Here is a 14,406-nt window from a genome sequence, read left to right on the forward strand (position 1 = left end):
CAGACATCACATAATCAAGCTCCAAACAAATTTTGTCACTTTAATAACTTTATTAACAGCACTGCAATAATACAGACAGAGGATAGTTACCCAACATGGAGAACAGGATAGTAGATTCCTTTCTGTTGGAATTCATCCAAATGATTTTGTCATCTTTTGTAGGTGCCCTTGTGATTGAAGAGCTCTATGTGAAACCAGCCTGAACATCCACAGAGCTGACAGTTCATGTTGTTGTAAGTGGTACTAGGGAAACCTCTGCACAGTTATATTGTTCATACTGACCTCCCTGATGTATTTTACTCCAAGACTGTTACCCATTGAATGACTGCTTGGGAATGCTGTAATTGGCTATGCAGGTGAACCCAGCACAATGGAGAACCTCACTGTTTATAATTTTGCCATCAAATTCTCATGATGATCCTCAGCTGTCTTTGGTGGAAGTGTTCCAGAGATTTGACGTGGTCCTTTAGCAGGACTCTATCCTCCCCAACCTGCTGTCTGGAGCAATGTCCTGATGGAGTTTGGTGTTCATTTTCAGCTTAATGTCATGCAGCTTCCAGACACAAGTAGAAGTAACACTGTTTGCATTTAGAGCTCAATTACATAGGATATATCTGGTCCAACCAGTTCACGGTGGTGCATAAGATCCATTCATCTTTCCTCATCTAAATCTACCATTGTAACTCTCTATTCTCTTTTCTCCTCTTGCGCTTATCCAGCTTCTCTTTAAACACATCTAAACTATCTAACTACACTGTGGTAGTCAGCTTCACATTCTCCACTCTCTGGAGCAAAATGTTTCTTCTTAATTCTCCACGGAACTTCTTGGTGATCATTTTATATTGATGGTCTCTCATTATACTCTCCTTCAAAACAGGAGGGATTCTCCCTGCATCCTCTTTGACAAAACCTTTATTCTAATTCTAGATCACCCCTTCAGCTTTCGTTTCTTAAGAGAAAAGTGACCCAACTTTTCAATCAATCTTTTCCTGATCTGTACACACATACATTTCTGGAATCATCCTTCTCGATCTTCTTTACATACTCGAGTGATTCTCTGTACTTTTTCCATAACATAACCACCAGAACTGCAAGCAGTCCTCCAAGTCAGATATAAATAAGGTTTGCAACAATTTGGGATAATTTCACTACTTTGCATTTCTACAACTCTTGACATAGGATGCGAGCCTCATTAACATCCACCCACATTTCAGAACAGTGAAGGTTCCACTGAGACAAAAGTTCAGACATTGCCCACTACAGACAAACAAAGAGCAGTATAGGAGTAAACTAGCAGCTTTAACAGTATCAACAACCTGCAGGTCTCTGTTCAATACACTGAATGGATTTACATTGAAACCAGGTTTAAACAGTGGGAGAGATTGTTGGCAGATGGGCTGGCACCAGGGAGACAAGAGATTCTTGCTTTGTGGAGTTGTGAACTGTTGTGGACCTGGGAAGCTGAACATCTTGTGGGTGGGAATGATACTGGCAGAAGACTTTGGACCTATGGCAGGAGAAGTGGTGTGTCTTTCTTTCCAGTAAAATACTTAAAGCTTGAATAAAGCCAGTAGAATTTTCCTTTATCAATTGGTGCAAGATGTTTATCGGTAACAAAGAGACTTCATAGATAATGGGTCAATTGCCTGTATGCTTTTTCTCCTTTGCCTTAGAATGTAGGAGCTTTTTAGAAAGGCATTTTAGAGTTTTGACTTGTAGATTATATATTCACAGATTATAGCTGTTTACCTATGGTTAGAATCTATTTGTAATAAATGGTTGATCTTGTTAAGTACAGAAGCCTGGTCTATGTTTTCTGCTAGTCTGGGTCTTTTGGACAATAATTGGGAACATTGCACTCGTTGATAAATTTAGACCTTCTGTGATGACTCCAGGAATAGCAGGACAATTTCCAGTGTACAATTTCCAATGAGACGTCACAATACCGATGTTAGGAGAGACATTCTGGGAGCTACTGGGAGCTGGAGTAACTGAAATAATCTACCATTCAAAAGGAAAAGGATTCAGTCCTTGATCTGTTTCACAGCAGCAAGAACAGAATCCAGCTCTGCCTCAAACACGTGAATTTGCTTGTGTTTCAGCAGGCTGGATGGCCGGGTAAATCTCTGATTGCACAAAGAGCAAGTGAGCTGACTCTCCCTGGCGTGAACTCTTTGGTGTCTATGCAGGTGGGATGAATCAGTAAATCCCTTCCCGCACACAGAGCATTTGAATGGCCGCTCTCCAGTGTGACTACGCTGGTGTCTCACAAGATGGGACGAATAAACAAACCCCTGACCACACACGGGACAGGTGAATGGCCTCAGCCCAGTATGAACTCGCTCGTGTATTTTAAGGTAAGGCAAACGAGGGAAACGCTTCCCACACACAGAGCAGAGGAATGGCTTCTCCCCAGTGTGAACTCGCTGATGTGCTTCGAGCTTAGATAACTGAGCGAATTTCTTCCCACATACAGGGCAGGTGAGCAGCTTCTTCCTGTTGTGAACCTGCTGGTGTCTCACCAGATCGTATAACTGTGTAAATTTCCTTTCACACACAGGGCAGGTGAATGGCTTCTCCCCAGCATGAATGCGTTGGTGTCTCTGCAATCTGGGCAACAGAGTGAATGCCTTCCCACATGTGGAGCAGGTGAACACCCTCTTTTTGGTGTGAACAGGACGGTGTTTCTGCAGGTGGTGGAAGTAAGTAAATCCCTTCCCGCACACGCCACAAACATATGGCTTCGCCCCAGTGTGAACACGCTTGTGTATTAAAAGGTGACACATCCGAGGGAAACTCTTCCCACACACAGAGCAGATGAATGGCCTCTCCCCAGTGTGAACCCGCTGGTGTGTTAGCAGGATAGAATACTGACTGAATTTCTTCCCACAAACAGAGCACGAAAACGGCCTCTCTCTGGTGTGACCATGTTTGTGCATCAGAAGGTAGGTCGAACGAGTGAATCCCTTGCCACAAATGGAGCAAGAAAATGGCCTCTCCCCAATGTGAACACGTTTGTGTGTCGAAAGGTCAGATGCCCGAGTGAATCCCTTCCCACACACAGAGCAGCTGAATGGCCTCTCCCCAGTGTGAATCCGTTTGTGTGTCAGAAGATGGAATGGATGAGTGAATCTCTTCTCACACACAGAGCAGAAAAACAATCTCTCCTTGATGTGCGTGGTCTGATGGTTCAACAGATGAATCTTTCTTTTAAAGGTTTTCTCACATTTAGAACATTTAAAAGGTCTGTTAGCCGAGTGAACCGGTTGGTGGTTAATGCAGTGGGAGGCTTGAGTGAATCTCTTCCCACAGTGGGAGCAGCTGAAAGGCCTGTCCTTGGTGTGAACTTGCTGGTGCTCAGCGAGATGCTCTGGCCCACTGAAAACCTCCCCACAATGAGAGCAGCTGAACGGTCTCTCGTGAATGTGAAGGAGCTGGTGCTCCCCGAGGCGGGAGGACAGACTAAACCTCTTTCCACAGTGGGAGCAACTGAATGGCCTCTCATCAGTGTGATTTTGGATTATTTCCTCAGAGGATTCAAAGCTGTCCCCAGGGTCAGAACGTTGAAGATGCCTTTCAATGTGATCGATTTGGTGTGCCCGCAGGTTGGATGAACAGCTAAAGCTCTTCCCACACACGGAGCAGATGAACAGTCTTTCACTTTTGCGAGCCCGCTGGCGTGTCAGCATGTTTCCCAACTGGGTCAATCCCTTCCAACAGCAGGAGCGGCCTCTCCCAGTTTCCAGCTGAGATGGTCAATCAAGTCCCTTCAGATTTGCAAATCTTCAGGTCCCAATGGATCGAGAGACCTAATGTCTAGGTACGGGGTTTGTTTCGATTTTCCTGATGCAGATTTTCTCTTCCAATATCCTGTAAAAGGATTTGACAAAAAAAATTACACAAAATACACAATACACAGACAGACCATTTGGTCTATCCAGTCCATGTTGGAGTTTCCACTCCAATCAAGTGTCCATTGTGTTTAAGATAACAAGGTGTAGAGCTGGATGAACACAGCAGGCCAAGCAGCATCAGAGGAGCAGGAAAGCGGACGTTTCGGGTCTGGACTAAATGCTCAGGATGTGGTCAAGCAGTTTCAGGGCCGAAGAGATTACAAGAGGGTTGCAGTGGGAGAGAGATCCACTGAGGTCTTTCCAGAGAGAGGAGGATAACTTCTTCAAGGTAGGCATCCTTAGAAGAGTCTTCGCAGTGGGGTTAAAATTGATTCAGATATAGTGGGAACTGCCAATGTTGGAGAATCTGAGATAACAAGGTAGAACACAGCAGCATCAGAGGAGCTGGAAAGCTGACCTTTCGGGTCTGGACCCTTCTTCAGAAATGGGACTGAAGAAGGGTCCAGACCCGAAACATATTCATCCAGCTCTACACCTTGTTATCTCAGATTCTCCAGCATCGGCAGTTCCCACTATCTCTGAATCCATTGTGTTTAAGTCATCTTGGCCTTTCAATACATCTTTCTATTAGATTTTCCTTCATATTCTCATTTGTCTGAATAGCTTCCTGAGATCATGAGTTCCACATTCTAACAACTGATTAAGGAATGAGTCATCTCCTATTTCCCTGTGAAATACATTAACCTTTTTTGCACATTCATAGCCTCTGTATTAGATATAACAAGAAGCGGAAATGTTCCATCTGCATCCAAACCAGAATTTTGAACATATGTACAAGAAGAGACAAACATTTCTCTTGCTTTGAATTTGCTGCGTATAAATGCTCTCCACTTAATATCCTTACGTCTTACTGAAGACTATGAATATTATGGACAAGGACAAAGATGGACAAGAAAGAAAAGTTCTGAATTGGGGGAAGATCGATTTTAGCAAGATGAGATGGGACCAGGCAGAGTGGATTGGGCAGAGCAGTGGGAGACATTCAAAAGGTATTAGTGAGAGTGCAGGGCCAATGTGTTCCTGGAAAGGTGAAGAATGGGAACCAACAATTACAGGAAACCCCAGATGTCAAGGGATGACAGGATCAAATACAGAAAAAAAAGGAATGTTATGGTGAATAATGAAGACTCAAACCAGCAGATGCCTGGAGGGCAGTAGAAAGTGCAGAGGGTTGCTTAAAAAGGAAAATAAGAGAGCAAAGAGGGGACATGAAAATACACCAGCAGATAAAATTAAGGAAAATCCAAAAGCACAGCTGAGGTTCTATATGATACTTTGCATCTGTATTCACTGTAGAGAAGGATGATACAAGCATAAAAATCAGGGATAGGGACTGTGATGTACTTGAACAAGTTAGCATTGAAGGGAGGTAATAGCAGTTTTGGCAGGCTTGGAAGAGAATAAATCCCCAGGCCCAAATGAGGTATCCAAAGCTGCTGCTGTGACAGGCAATGGAGAAAATTTCAAGAACTCTGAGATTAATTTCCAAGAGGGTTAGAAGGCAGCTAATTTGATACCATTATTCAAGAAGGGTGATAGCCATAAACAAGGAAACGACAGGCCAGAAAGTCTAAAATCTGTCAAAAAAAAAAACCGGAGAGACAGAATTAATCTCCATTTAGACAGGTAAGGATTAATCAAAGATAGTCAGCCCTGCTAAGGGGGAATATCGTACTGAAAAATCTGATTGAATTTTTCAAGGACGTGACGAATTGTGTAGGTGAGGGTCATGCCAGTTGACACAGACATACGGATTTCAGTAATGCTTTTGAGAATCTCAATGGCAGACTGATTAAGAATTGAAGAACCCGTGGGATACGTGGCAATTTTGCAAATTGGATACAAAAGTGGCAGGAAGCAGGGGGTGATGGTCAAAGGGTGTTTTGTGACTGGAAGCCTGTGCAACAGAGAGCTTGGTCCCTTTCTCTGTGTTGTGTACATTAATGACCAAGACATAAATTCAGGAGGCATGAATTCATAGAATCTCTACATTGTAGAAACAGGCCATTCGACGCAACAAGTCCACTTCGACTTTCCGAAGAGCATCCCATCCAGACACATCCCCCTATCCTATCCCTCTATTCTGCATGGCTAACCCACACATCCCTGGACACTACAGGCAATTTAGCATGGCCAATCCACCTAACCTGCACATCTTTGGATTGTAGAAAGAAAGCAGAACACCTGGAGAAAACCCATGCAGACACGGAAGAACGTGTAAACTCCACACAGACAGTTAACTAAGGCTGGAATTGAACCAGAGTCCCTTGCGCTGTGAGGCAGCAGTGTTAACCACTGAGCCACCATGCTGCCCCTAAATTCAGAAGTGACAAACGTTTCTCTGGAACAAAAACAGAAACTGCTGGAGAAACTCAGCAGTTCTGGCAGCATCTGTGGAGAGAAAACAAAGTTGATGTTTCAGATCCAGTGACTCCCCCCCACCACCTTCTGTTTTTGCTTCAGATTTCCAGAATCCACAGTTCATTGCTTTTTGAAAGCATTTCTCTATGTTTAAGTTTACAATGTGCAAATGCTCTCCTCCTAAGCTCCTGAAAACAAATTTATAAACCCATTTAACTCAGTCAAGCACAGAAATTTAAAAAAATACAGAAATTGCCAGAAAAACACAGCAGGTCTGACAAGCACAGTCAACATTTCAGATCCAGTGACCTTCTTCAGAACGGACTGTGGCTAGAAAATGATGGTACGCATGCTAGGGAACTTGGGGAAATAAATAGTAATTTCTTGGAGAGTATGGAAGTCTTAAAACGCAGTAAGGTAGATAAATCCCCAGGACCTGGTGAAGTGCATCCCAAGACTTTGTGGGAGGCTAGCCAGGAAATTGCACGGTCCCTAGCAGAGATACTCATATCATTGGGCACTTCACCCATGGCAGTCAAAGATAGAACGGTAGCTAATGTTGTGCCATTATTCAAGAAAGGCTGCAGGGAAATGCCTGGGAACTACAGGCTGGTAAGCTTAAAGTTTGCGGTGGCTAAGTTGTTGGAGGGGATTCTCAGAAACAGGATCTACAAGCATTTGGAGAGGCAAGGACTCATTTGTGATTGTCAGCATGGCTTTGTGCATGGGAAATTGTGTCTAATGAATTTGATTCCATTTTTGGAAGCGGTGGATGAGTGCACTGCAGTAGACATTGTCTATATGGACTTTAACAAGGCACCACGCATGGTTAACAATATCTCATCTGGCTGCACATAAATATGGAGTGAGGGGGGAAACATCTAGTTGTCATAGCCCACATACATACCAACGATGTAGGTAGAAAGAAGACAGAGGTCCTGCTGAGAGAACATGAGTAGCTCGTAACTAAATTAAAAAGCAAATCAAAAATAGGTAATTATCATGTCTGGATTACTGAGCCATGAGCAAACTGGCACAGGATCGAAAAGATTAAACAAGTAAATGCATGGCTTGAAGATTAGTGTGGGGGGAAACAGGTTTGAATCCATAGCACATTGGCACTAGTACGGGGGAAGGAGGAAGCTGTTCCAATAAAATGGGCTCCACTTGAATCATAGTGGGACCGGAGTCTTGGCAAATCACATAACTAGGAATGTGGACAGGGTTTTAAACTAAATAATGGAGTTGTGGGTTCAGTTGCATGGAAGTATGGAAAAAGTTAAAGGGTGGTGGGGGGCTCAGCAGAGGTTATTCAACTTTGCAGAGTAAGTAATAGGAGGTAGAGCATGGAAAGGGTTAGAAAGGGTCTAACTTCAGGCATAGCAGATGAGGGGAAAGCCATGAGAAGGGTACAATCAATGCAGGACTGAGGGTGTTGTACTTAAATGCACGCAGTATATGAAACGAGGCAAATGAGCTTGTAGTGCAGATTGAAATTGGCAGGGACGATGTTGTAGGTTTCACAGAGATGTGGCCACAAAGGGATCAGGGCTGGGAATTAAATATCCAAGGATACATGTCTTACCAAAAGAAAAGGCAGATGGGCAGATGGGCAGAGGGGCCAGTGTTGCCTTGTAAGAAATGAAATTAAATTGATGACAAGAAGTGATATAGTGTTGGAAGGCGTAGAATTCAGGAACTGCAAAATTAAAAAGATCCTGATGGGAGTTTTCCACAGGCCTCCTAGCAGTAGTCAGGATGTGGGGAAGAAAATAAATCAGGAGATTGAAAAGCACTATTACAATAATCATGGGGGCCTTCAGTATGCAAGTGGCCTGGAAAAGTGAGGTAGCTATCCAAAGAAAAGGAATTGATGGAATGTCTTAAGAGATTTATTTTGACAAGCTTGTGCTTGACCCCACTAAGGAACAGGTAATAGTGGATTAGGTGATGTGTAATGAGGCAGACTTGATTAGGAAACTTAAGAAGGAACCCTTAGAGGGCAGAGGCCATAATATGATTGAATTCACTCTGCAATTTGAGAGGAAGAAGATTAAATCAGATGTAATGGCAATACAATTGAATAAAGGTAACTACAAGGAAAAGGGGAGGAGCTGGCCAGAGTTGATTGGAGGTTAGCAGGGGAGACCTTGCAGCAGCAACGACAGGGGTTTCTGGGGGTAGTTTGGGAGGCACGGCAGAAATTCGTCCCAAAGGAGAAGTAACATACCAAAGAGAGGATGAGGCTACCAGAGCTGACAAGGAAAGCACAAAAAAGAAAAAGCATACAATGCAGAGAAGATTAATGAGAAGCCAGAGTATTGGGAGGTCTTTAAAAATCGGCAGAGGATAACCCAAAAGCAATCAGAGGAGTGAAGGTGAAATATGAGAGTAAGCTATTTAATAATATAAAAGATTGAAAGTTTTTTAAAAAGACATTTAAAAGATAAGAGAGGCAAGAGTGGGCATTGAACCACTGGAAAATGAGGCAGGAGAAATAGTAATGGGGAACAAAGAAATGGCAGATGAACTGAATAGGTGCTTTGCATCAGTCTTCACAATGGAAGACATGAGCAACATACATACCAGAACTTCAACAGCGTAAGGGCAAGGAGGTAAGTGTAATGGCCATCAGCAAGGAGAAGGTGATGGGGAAGCCGAAATGTTTAAAGTTGGATAAATCACCCAGACCAGATGGACTGCATCCTAGAATTCTGAAGGAAGGCCTTTGACCGTGCCGCATAGGAAGCTGCTAGATAAGGTAAGATTTTCAGTGCAGGGTACAGGCATGGATAGAAAATTGGCTGACTGGCAGAAGGCAAAGAGTGGGGTTAAGGGAGTCTTTTTCAGGATGGCAGTCTGTGATTACTGGAGTCCCGCAGGGGTCAGTATTCAGATTACAATTATTCATATTATAAATTAACAATCTAGATGAAGGAACTGAGGGCATTGTTGTTAAATTTGCATATTACACAAAGATATGAGGAGGACAGATAGTTTTGAGGAGGTGGGAGGTGCAGAAATGACTTGAACAGGCTAGGAGAGTGGGTGGAAACCGCAGATTGAATATAATATGGGAAAGCGTGAGGTTATGCGTTTTGGTAGGAAGAAAGGAGCTTATTATAACTATTTTCTAAATGGGGAATGGCTCCAGAAATCTGAAGTACAAAAGGAATTGAGAGTCTTAGTTCAGGGCTCTCTTGAGGTTAACATGCAGGTTCAGCTGGTAGGTAGGAAGGCAAATGTAACGTCAGCATTCCATTTCAATCAAGCTATAATATAAGAGGACAGACATACTCTGCTTTCGTGCAGCATGCTGTCTCTCAGTGCTAGGAAGCTGGGTTAAATTACAACATGGGCAACTGTCTGTGCAGAGTTTGCATGTTCTCCCCGTGTCTGTGTGGGTTTCCTCCAGGTGCTCCTCCCACAGTCCAAAGATTTACAGGGTTGGTAGATTGGCCATGATAAACTGCCTTAGTGTCCAGGGGGATTAGCTATGATTAATGTAAGGTTATGGGGATAGGATGAGAGGGCTTGGTGGGGGGTGGGTTTGGGTTTGGATGGGAATCTCTTCAGAGGGTTGGTGGGAACTCAATGGGGCAAATGGCCTCTTTCTGCACTGTAGTGATTCTATAATTCTATGAACTGCTGAGTGTGATGATACCATGGCTTTAAGAGATTTATTTTGATTTTGTTTTAAAATGAAGAGAGGTTACGAGTGGTCTGTTCCAAGCCAATAAAGCAAAACAGCTTGAAGGGCATTGGGTCTTTTTTTAAATATGTTGGAACAATAAAAGCAGCATGAATAGGTAGAGCCAGGCTCCCAGAGAACTAGGGATTTAGTTTAGCTTTCAGCAGTTGCTGGGGTTTTTGAAGCCGATTGTCAAAGGTGCTATATCTTTCTCTCTGTTACAGCTAAAAGCCTGGGGTCTCTTTCTGCTGCCAGAATTGCGTATGAAACAATCAGTTTTACTGAATTTGCTTTGCCAAGAGTATGTTTATGGGATCAAACTGTATTGGAACAGTTGCTGTTTAGTAGTTAAATAATCTATTATTCCGTTAAGTTTTCCCAATACAGTTAAAGTTAGACCAATTCGTTTGTATTTTTTAACTATGAGTAAGAATGAAGTTTGTGTATGACCAAACGAATTACATCTGGAACATAGCACATTACACTTAGGGTCATAGAGGTGTAGAACATGGAAACTGGCCTTCTCTCCTATTCTGCACCTCCTTCTCCATCGTTGATTATTTGCTCTCTCATTTGCCCTCTCTCCATTCCCCCACTCCAACGTTGTCTTGTCAGTGAACCTGGAGACATTCCCAACTTCACCCTGCCAACCAAATATCCTAAATTAAACTAGTCCCATTTGCCAGCATTTGGGCCCATTTCCCTCTAAATTCTTCCTATTCATATACCCATGCAGATGCCTTTTCAATGTTGTATTTGTACCCACCCCTACCACTTCCTCTGGCAGCTCATTCCATAACGTATCAGCCTCTGCATGAAAACATTGCCCCTTAGGTGTCTTTTAAATCTTTACCCATTCCCCTTAAACTTATGTCCTCTAGTTATGGACTCCCCTACACTGTGGAAAAGACCTTGACTATTCACCCTACCCATGCCTCTCATGATTTTATGAACTTCTATGAGGTAATCCCTCAGCCTCCGATGCTCCAGAGAAAATAACCCCAGCCTATTCAGCTTCTTCCTACAGCTCAAACCCTCCAACCCTGACAACATCAGCATTGTAAATCTTTTCTGAACTCTTCCAAGTTTCACACATCTTAAATCAGAAAATGTTATGGTCTAGGCTATCTCCTTGATATATTTCAAGAGGATTTAGTCTGGTCCATAACATGAGACTGTGTAAGACCACGGTCACACTGCATTTGTTATATTGTGAGCAGTTTAGTCCCCATATCTAATGAAGGATGTGCTGATGTTGGAAGAGGTCAAGCGGAGGTTTACAAGAATGATCTGAAGGATGAGGGCTTCTCGTATGAGGAGTCATTGAGAACTCTGGGTCTATACTCAATGGAGATCAGACGGATTAGGGTGGAATCTGATTGAAACTTACTGAAAACCGAGGGGTCTGGATAGAGTGGATGTGGAGAAGATATTTCCACTGGAGGAAAGGTTAGAACCTGAGAGCACAGCCTCTGAGTGACAAGACAGTTCTTTAGAACTAAGGTTAGGAAGAATTTCTTCAGCCAGAGTATGGCTAATCTGTGGAAATTGTTTCCACAGAAGGCTGTGTAAGCCAAGTCATTGAGTGTATTTAAGACAGATAGGATCTTGATTGGTGTGGGGGTCAAGGGTTACGGAGAAAATAGCGTTGAAAAACATTTCAGCCATGATGAAATGGCAGAGCAGACCTGACGGGCTGCATGGCCGATTTCAGCTCTTATACCTTATGGTAAACAATAGTGCATATAGAGCCTAGAGAGACAGAACAACAGTTGGGCAGACAAAGTGATGGATCATGATGAGCTGGGGCAAAAGAAAAGCTGTAAATGGAGTCCAGTGGCAGGTGAAAATGCATAGGCTCTGCTGAAAGCAGCAAAATCATGACAGGGCTTGGGGAATGGGGAAGGATAAAGCGCATGGAAGTAGATGCTCAGGTCCTAAAATTATTAAACTCAATATTGAATCCTGAAGGCTGCAGGTTCCCCAAGCAGAAAAGAAGATGCATCTGTGAAGGGAACCTGCATTCCATTTTCCTTTTGGGGACCCTGCAGCCTTCAGGACACAATACCGTTTTTAAGAGGCTGAGCACCTTCTTTCATGACACTTCCCCCACACCCACACACCAGGCCTTGTCAGGACATGGGCTGCTTTCAGCAGATCCAACGCATTTTCCCCACTAATGGTTCCCATTAGCAGATTTTTTTCCTCACCTGACTCACCATTTTCCATCCCCTTGTCTCCATCTTCACCTACAGTTTGCTCCTTCTCCTTCATCTTCAGTATCTGTACCACCTGCTGCTACAATTCTCAACAATTTATTGCTACGATTTTGTACTTTAAGATCTTATTGCTGTACGTTTTATTTATTTTTCTAATTTTTTTCCTAAGAATTTGCACTCAAGTATCTGAACCTAGTTATCTTTGTACCCAAGATGGCGCCATATGAGGCAACTTGTAAACTTTTCACTGTACTCGTATAAGTACATGTGACAGTACAACTAATTCATTCATTTTCTGTTCGGAGTTCCAGGATACTGTACATGTGCCATGCGCACATTGCCCACATTAAGATGGCGGCCACGCATGCGCGCTACCTCAGACAAGAAGGTGGCGGTTAAACCAGGGCCTGTCGGTGAAGAGACCGCCAATACGCTGGAGGTTTCCACCAAACACGCGACCAGTATCTCGTCGCTTTAGTTTTGAGACCTACCTAGGATAGATTTCTCAGCCACCTACCGCTGGACAGGGATTCTTCCACAGCCTTTCTTCGACAGACGCAAAAAAAGGATCCACTTCTCGAGACCGACGTTCACACTGCGCCTGCTCCTGACGTCGACTGCCTTTGCTTCTGCGCACTGGTGTTCTGGTGCCGTAGTGCTCTGCGCATGCTCTTCCACCCCTGGGCCGCGAGGAATGACCGCCGTTCTAGGCCAATAGGAAAAGAGAGCGGGGTTTGAGCGGGAGCTCTTGGTCCAAAATAATATTTCAAGACTCATTCCGTTCAGAGCGGCCTCCACAGGTAGATAAGTTGTTAAAAAGTATTTATAAGAGGGGTATTGCTGAATAGGCACCAACAAGGAGAGAGGTGTAAATATATAAATTGCATTCCTCCTTAGTAGAGAGGATGCTGCTGCCCGTGCGTTGAGAAAATATTAGTGTTCAAAATTAATAAGGAAGAAATCTTGGATAGACTTTTGGTACTTTAACCTGCGAAGGCACTGGGACCGGATGAAATGCTTCCAGAAGGGAGAGTAGAAATTGTGTGGGTGCTGACCATGATCTTTGAACCTTCCCTGTCATTACAGATACTTAGTTGAGAGAGGTACAGTACTGGCTGCTCACTGTTTCAGGGTTTCGTTGTTTTAGACGAAATAGCGAAGAAGGTAAAAGAGGTGGAGCAATTGCATTACCAATCAGGGTGAATGTCACATCTGCACTGAGACGACATATTGGAGGGTTCATCGGGGCTGCACGGTGGCCCTCAGTGGCTAGCACTGCAGCAACACAGAGCCAGGAACCCGGGTTCAATTACAGCCTTGTGCGAATGCCTGTGTGGAGTTTGCACGTTCTCCCGTGCATGCGTAGATTTCCTCCCACAGTACAAAGATGTGCAGGTTAGGTGGATTGGCTATGTTAAATTGCCCATAGTGGGTGGGTCTGGTTGGGATGCTGTTTGGAGGGTCAGTGTAGACTCGATACACTGAATGGCCTGCTTCCACACTGGGGATTCAATGGATCCACTGAGGCAATATGGGTAGAGTTTAAAAATATGATGAGTGCAATTATTCTGATAGGATTATATTATAGCCCAACAGCCATTGAGGCATCAAGGAACAAATATGTAGTCAGATTCTGGAAAGATGCAATAACAACAGGGCTATCATAGTGGCTGACTTTAACTTCCCCAATATTGACTGGGACTCCCTTACAGCAAGAGGCTTAGCCGGGGCAGAATTTGTTAAGTGCATCATCAGTATGTGGATAGCCCAACTAGATGAAGGGCCATATTGGACCTTGTATTGGCTAATTAGCCTGACTGACCTTTCAGTGGGAGAGCATTTTGCAAACAGTGATCACAACTCCTTAAATTTTGAGATAGCTACGAATAAGGGTAACTCAGGACCTGGCGTGAAGGTACTAAATTGGGGGAGGGCAAATTACATGAGTATTAGGCAGGAGCTAGGGTGTGTTAATTGGGAGGAACTGTTATCGGGCAAGTCCAAATTTGACACGTGGGAGTTGTTTAAAGAACTGCTGATGGGAGTTCAGGACTGGCATGTTCCAGTAAAGATGTTGAACAAGGATAGTGAAGGAGTTTGTGGATTTAGTCAAAAGGAAAAATGCAGCATACGTAAGGTTCAGGAAGCTGAAATTGGACAGGGCCTGTGAGGAACGTAAAGAAAGCAGAAAAGAATTTAAGCAGGGAATTAGGAGAGCAAG

The 14,406-nt window shown here is 43.7% G+C and overlaps 1 protein-coding gene across 2 annotated transcripts; it reads right to left on the reverse strand.

The window, feature by feature from the left end:
• Positions 1-29: 29 nt before the first annotated feature.
• LOC109937037 (zinc finger protein OZF-like) lies at positions 30-12,853 on the reverse strand. 2 transcript variants are annotated; one of them, XM_048619540.1, is made up of 2 exons: positions 12,677-12,853; positions 30-3,870 (listed from the first exon to the last, which is right to left on the reverse strand). In XM_048619540.1, the coding sequence occupies exon 2, from the start codon at positions 3,687-3,689 to the stop codon at positions 2,025-2,027; it is 1,665 nt and encodes a 554-aa protein (XP_048475497.1). In that variant the 5' UTR covers positions 3,690-3,870; positions 12,677-12,853; the 3' UTR covers positions 30-2,024. The 2 variants fall into 2 exon arrangements, with proteins under 2 accessions (XP_048475497.1, XP_020391241.2); XM_020535652.2 differs by having other exon boundaries at positions 36-3,870; positions 12,703-12,853.
• Between the last annotated feature and the right edge of the window lie 1,553 nt (positions 12,854-14,406).

The sequence above is a fragment of the Rhincodon typus genome, chromosome 43 (genome assembly GCF_021869965.1).
Source record: "Rhincodon typus isolate 14 chromosome 43, sRhiTyp1.1, whole genome shotgun sequence".
Taxonomy (NCBI): domain Eukaryota; kingdom Metazoa; phylum Chordata; class Chondrichthyes; order Orectolobiformes; family Rhincodontidae; genus Rhincodon; species Rhincodon typus.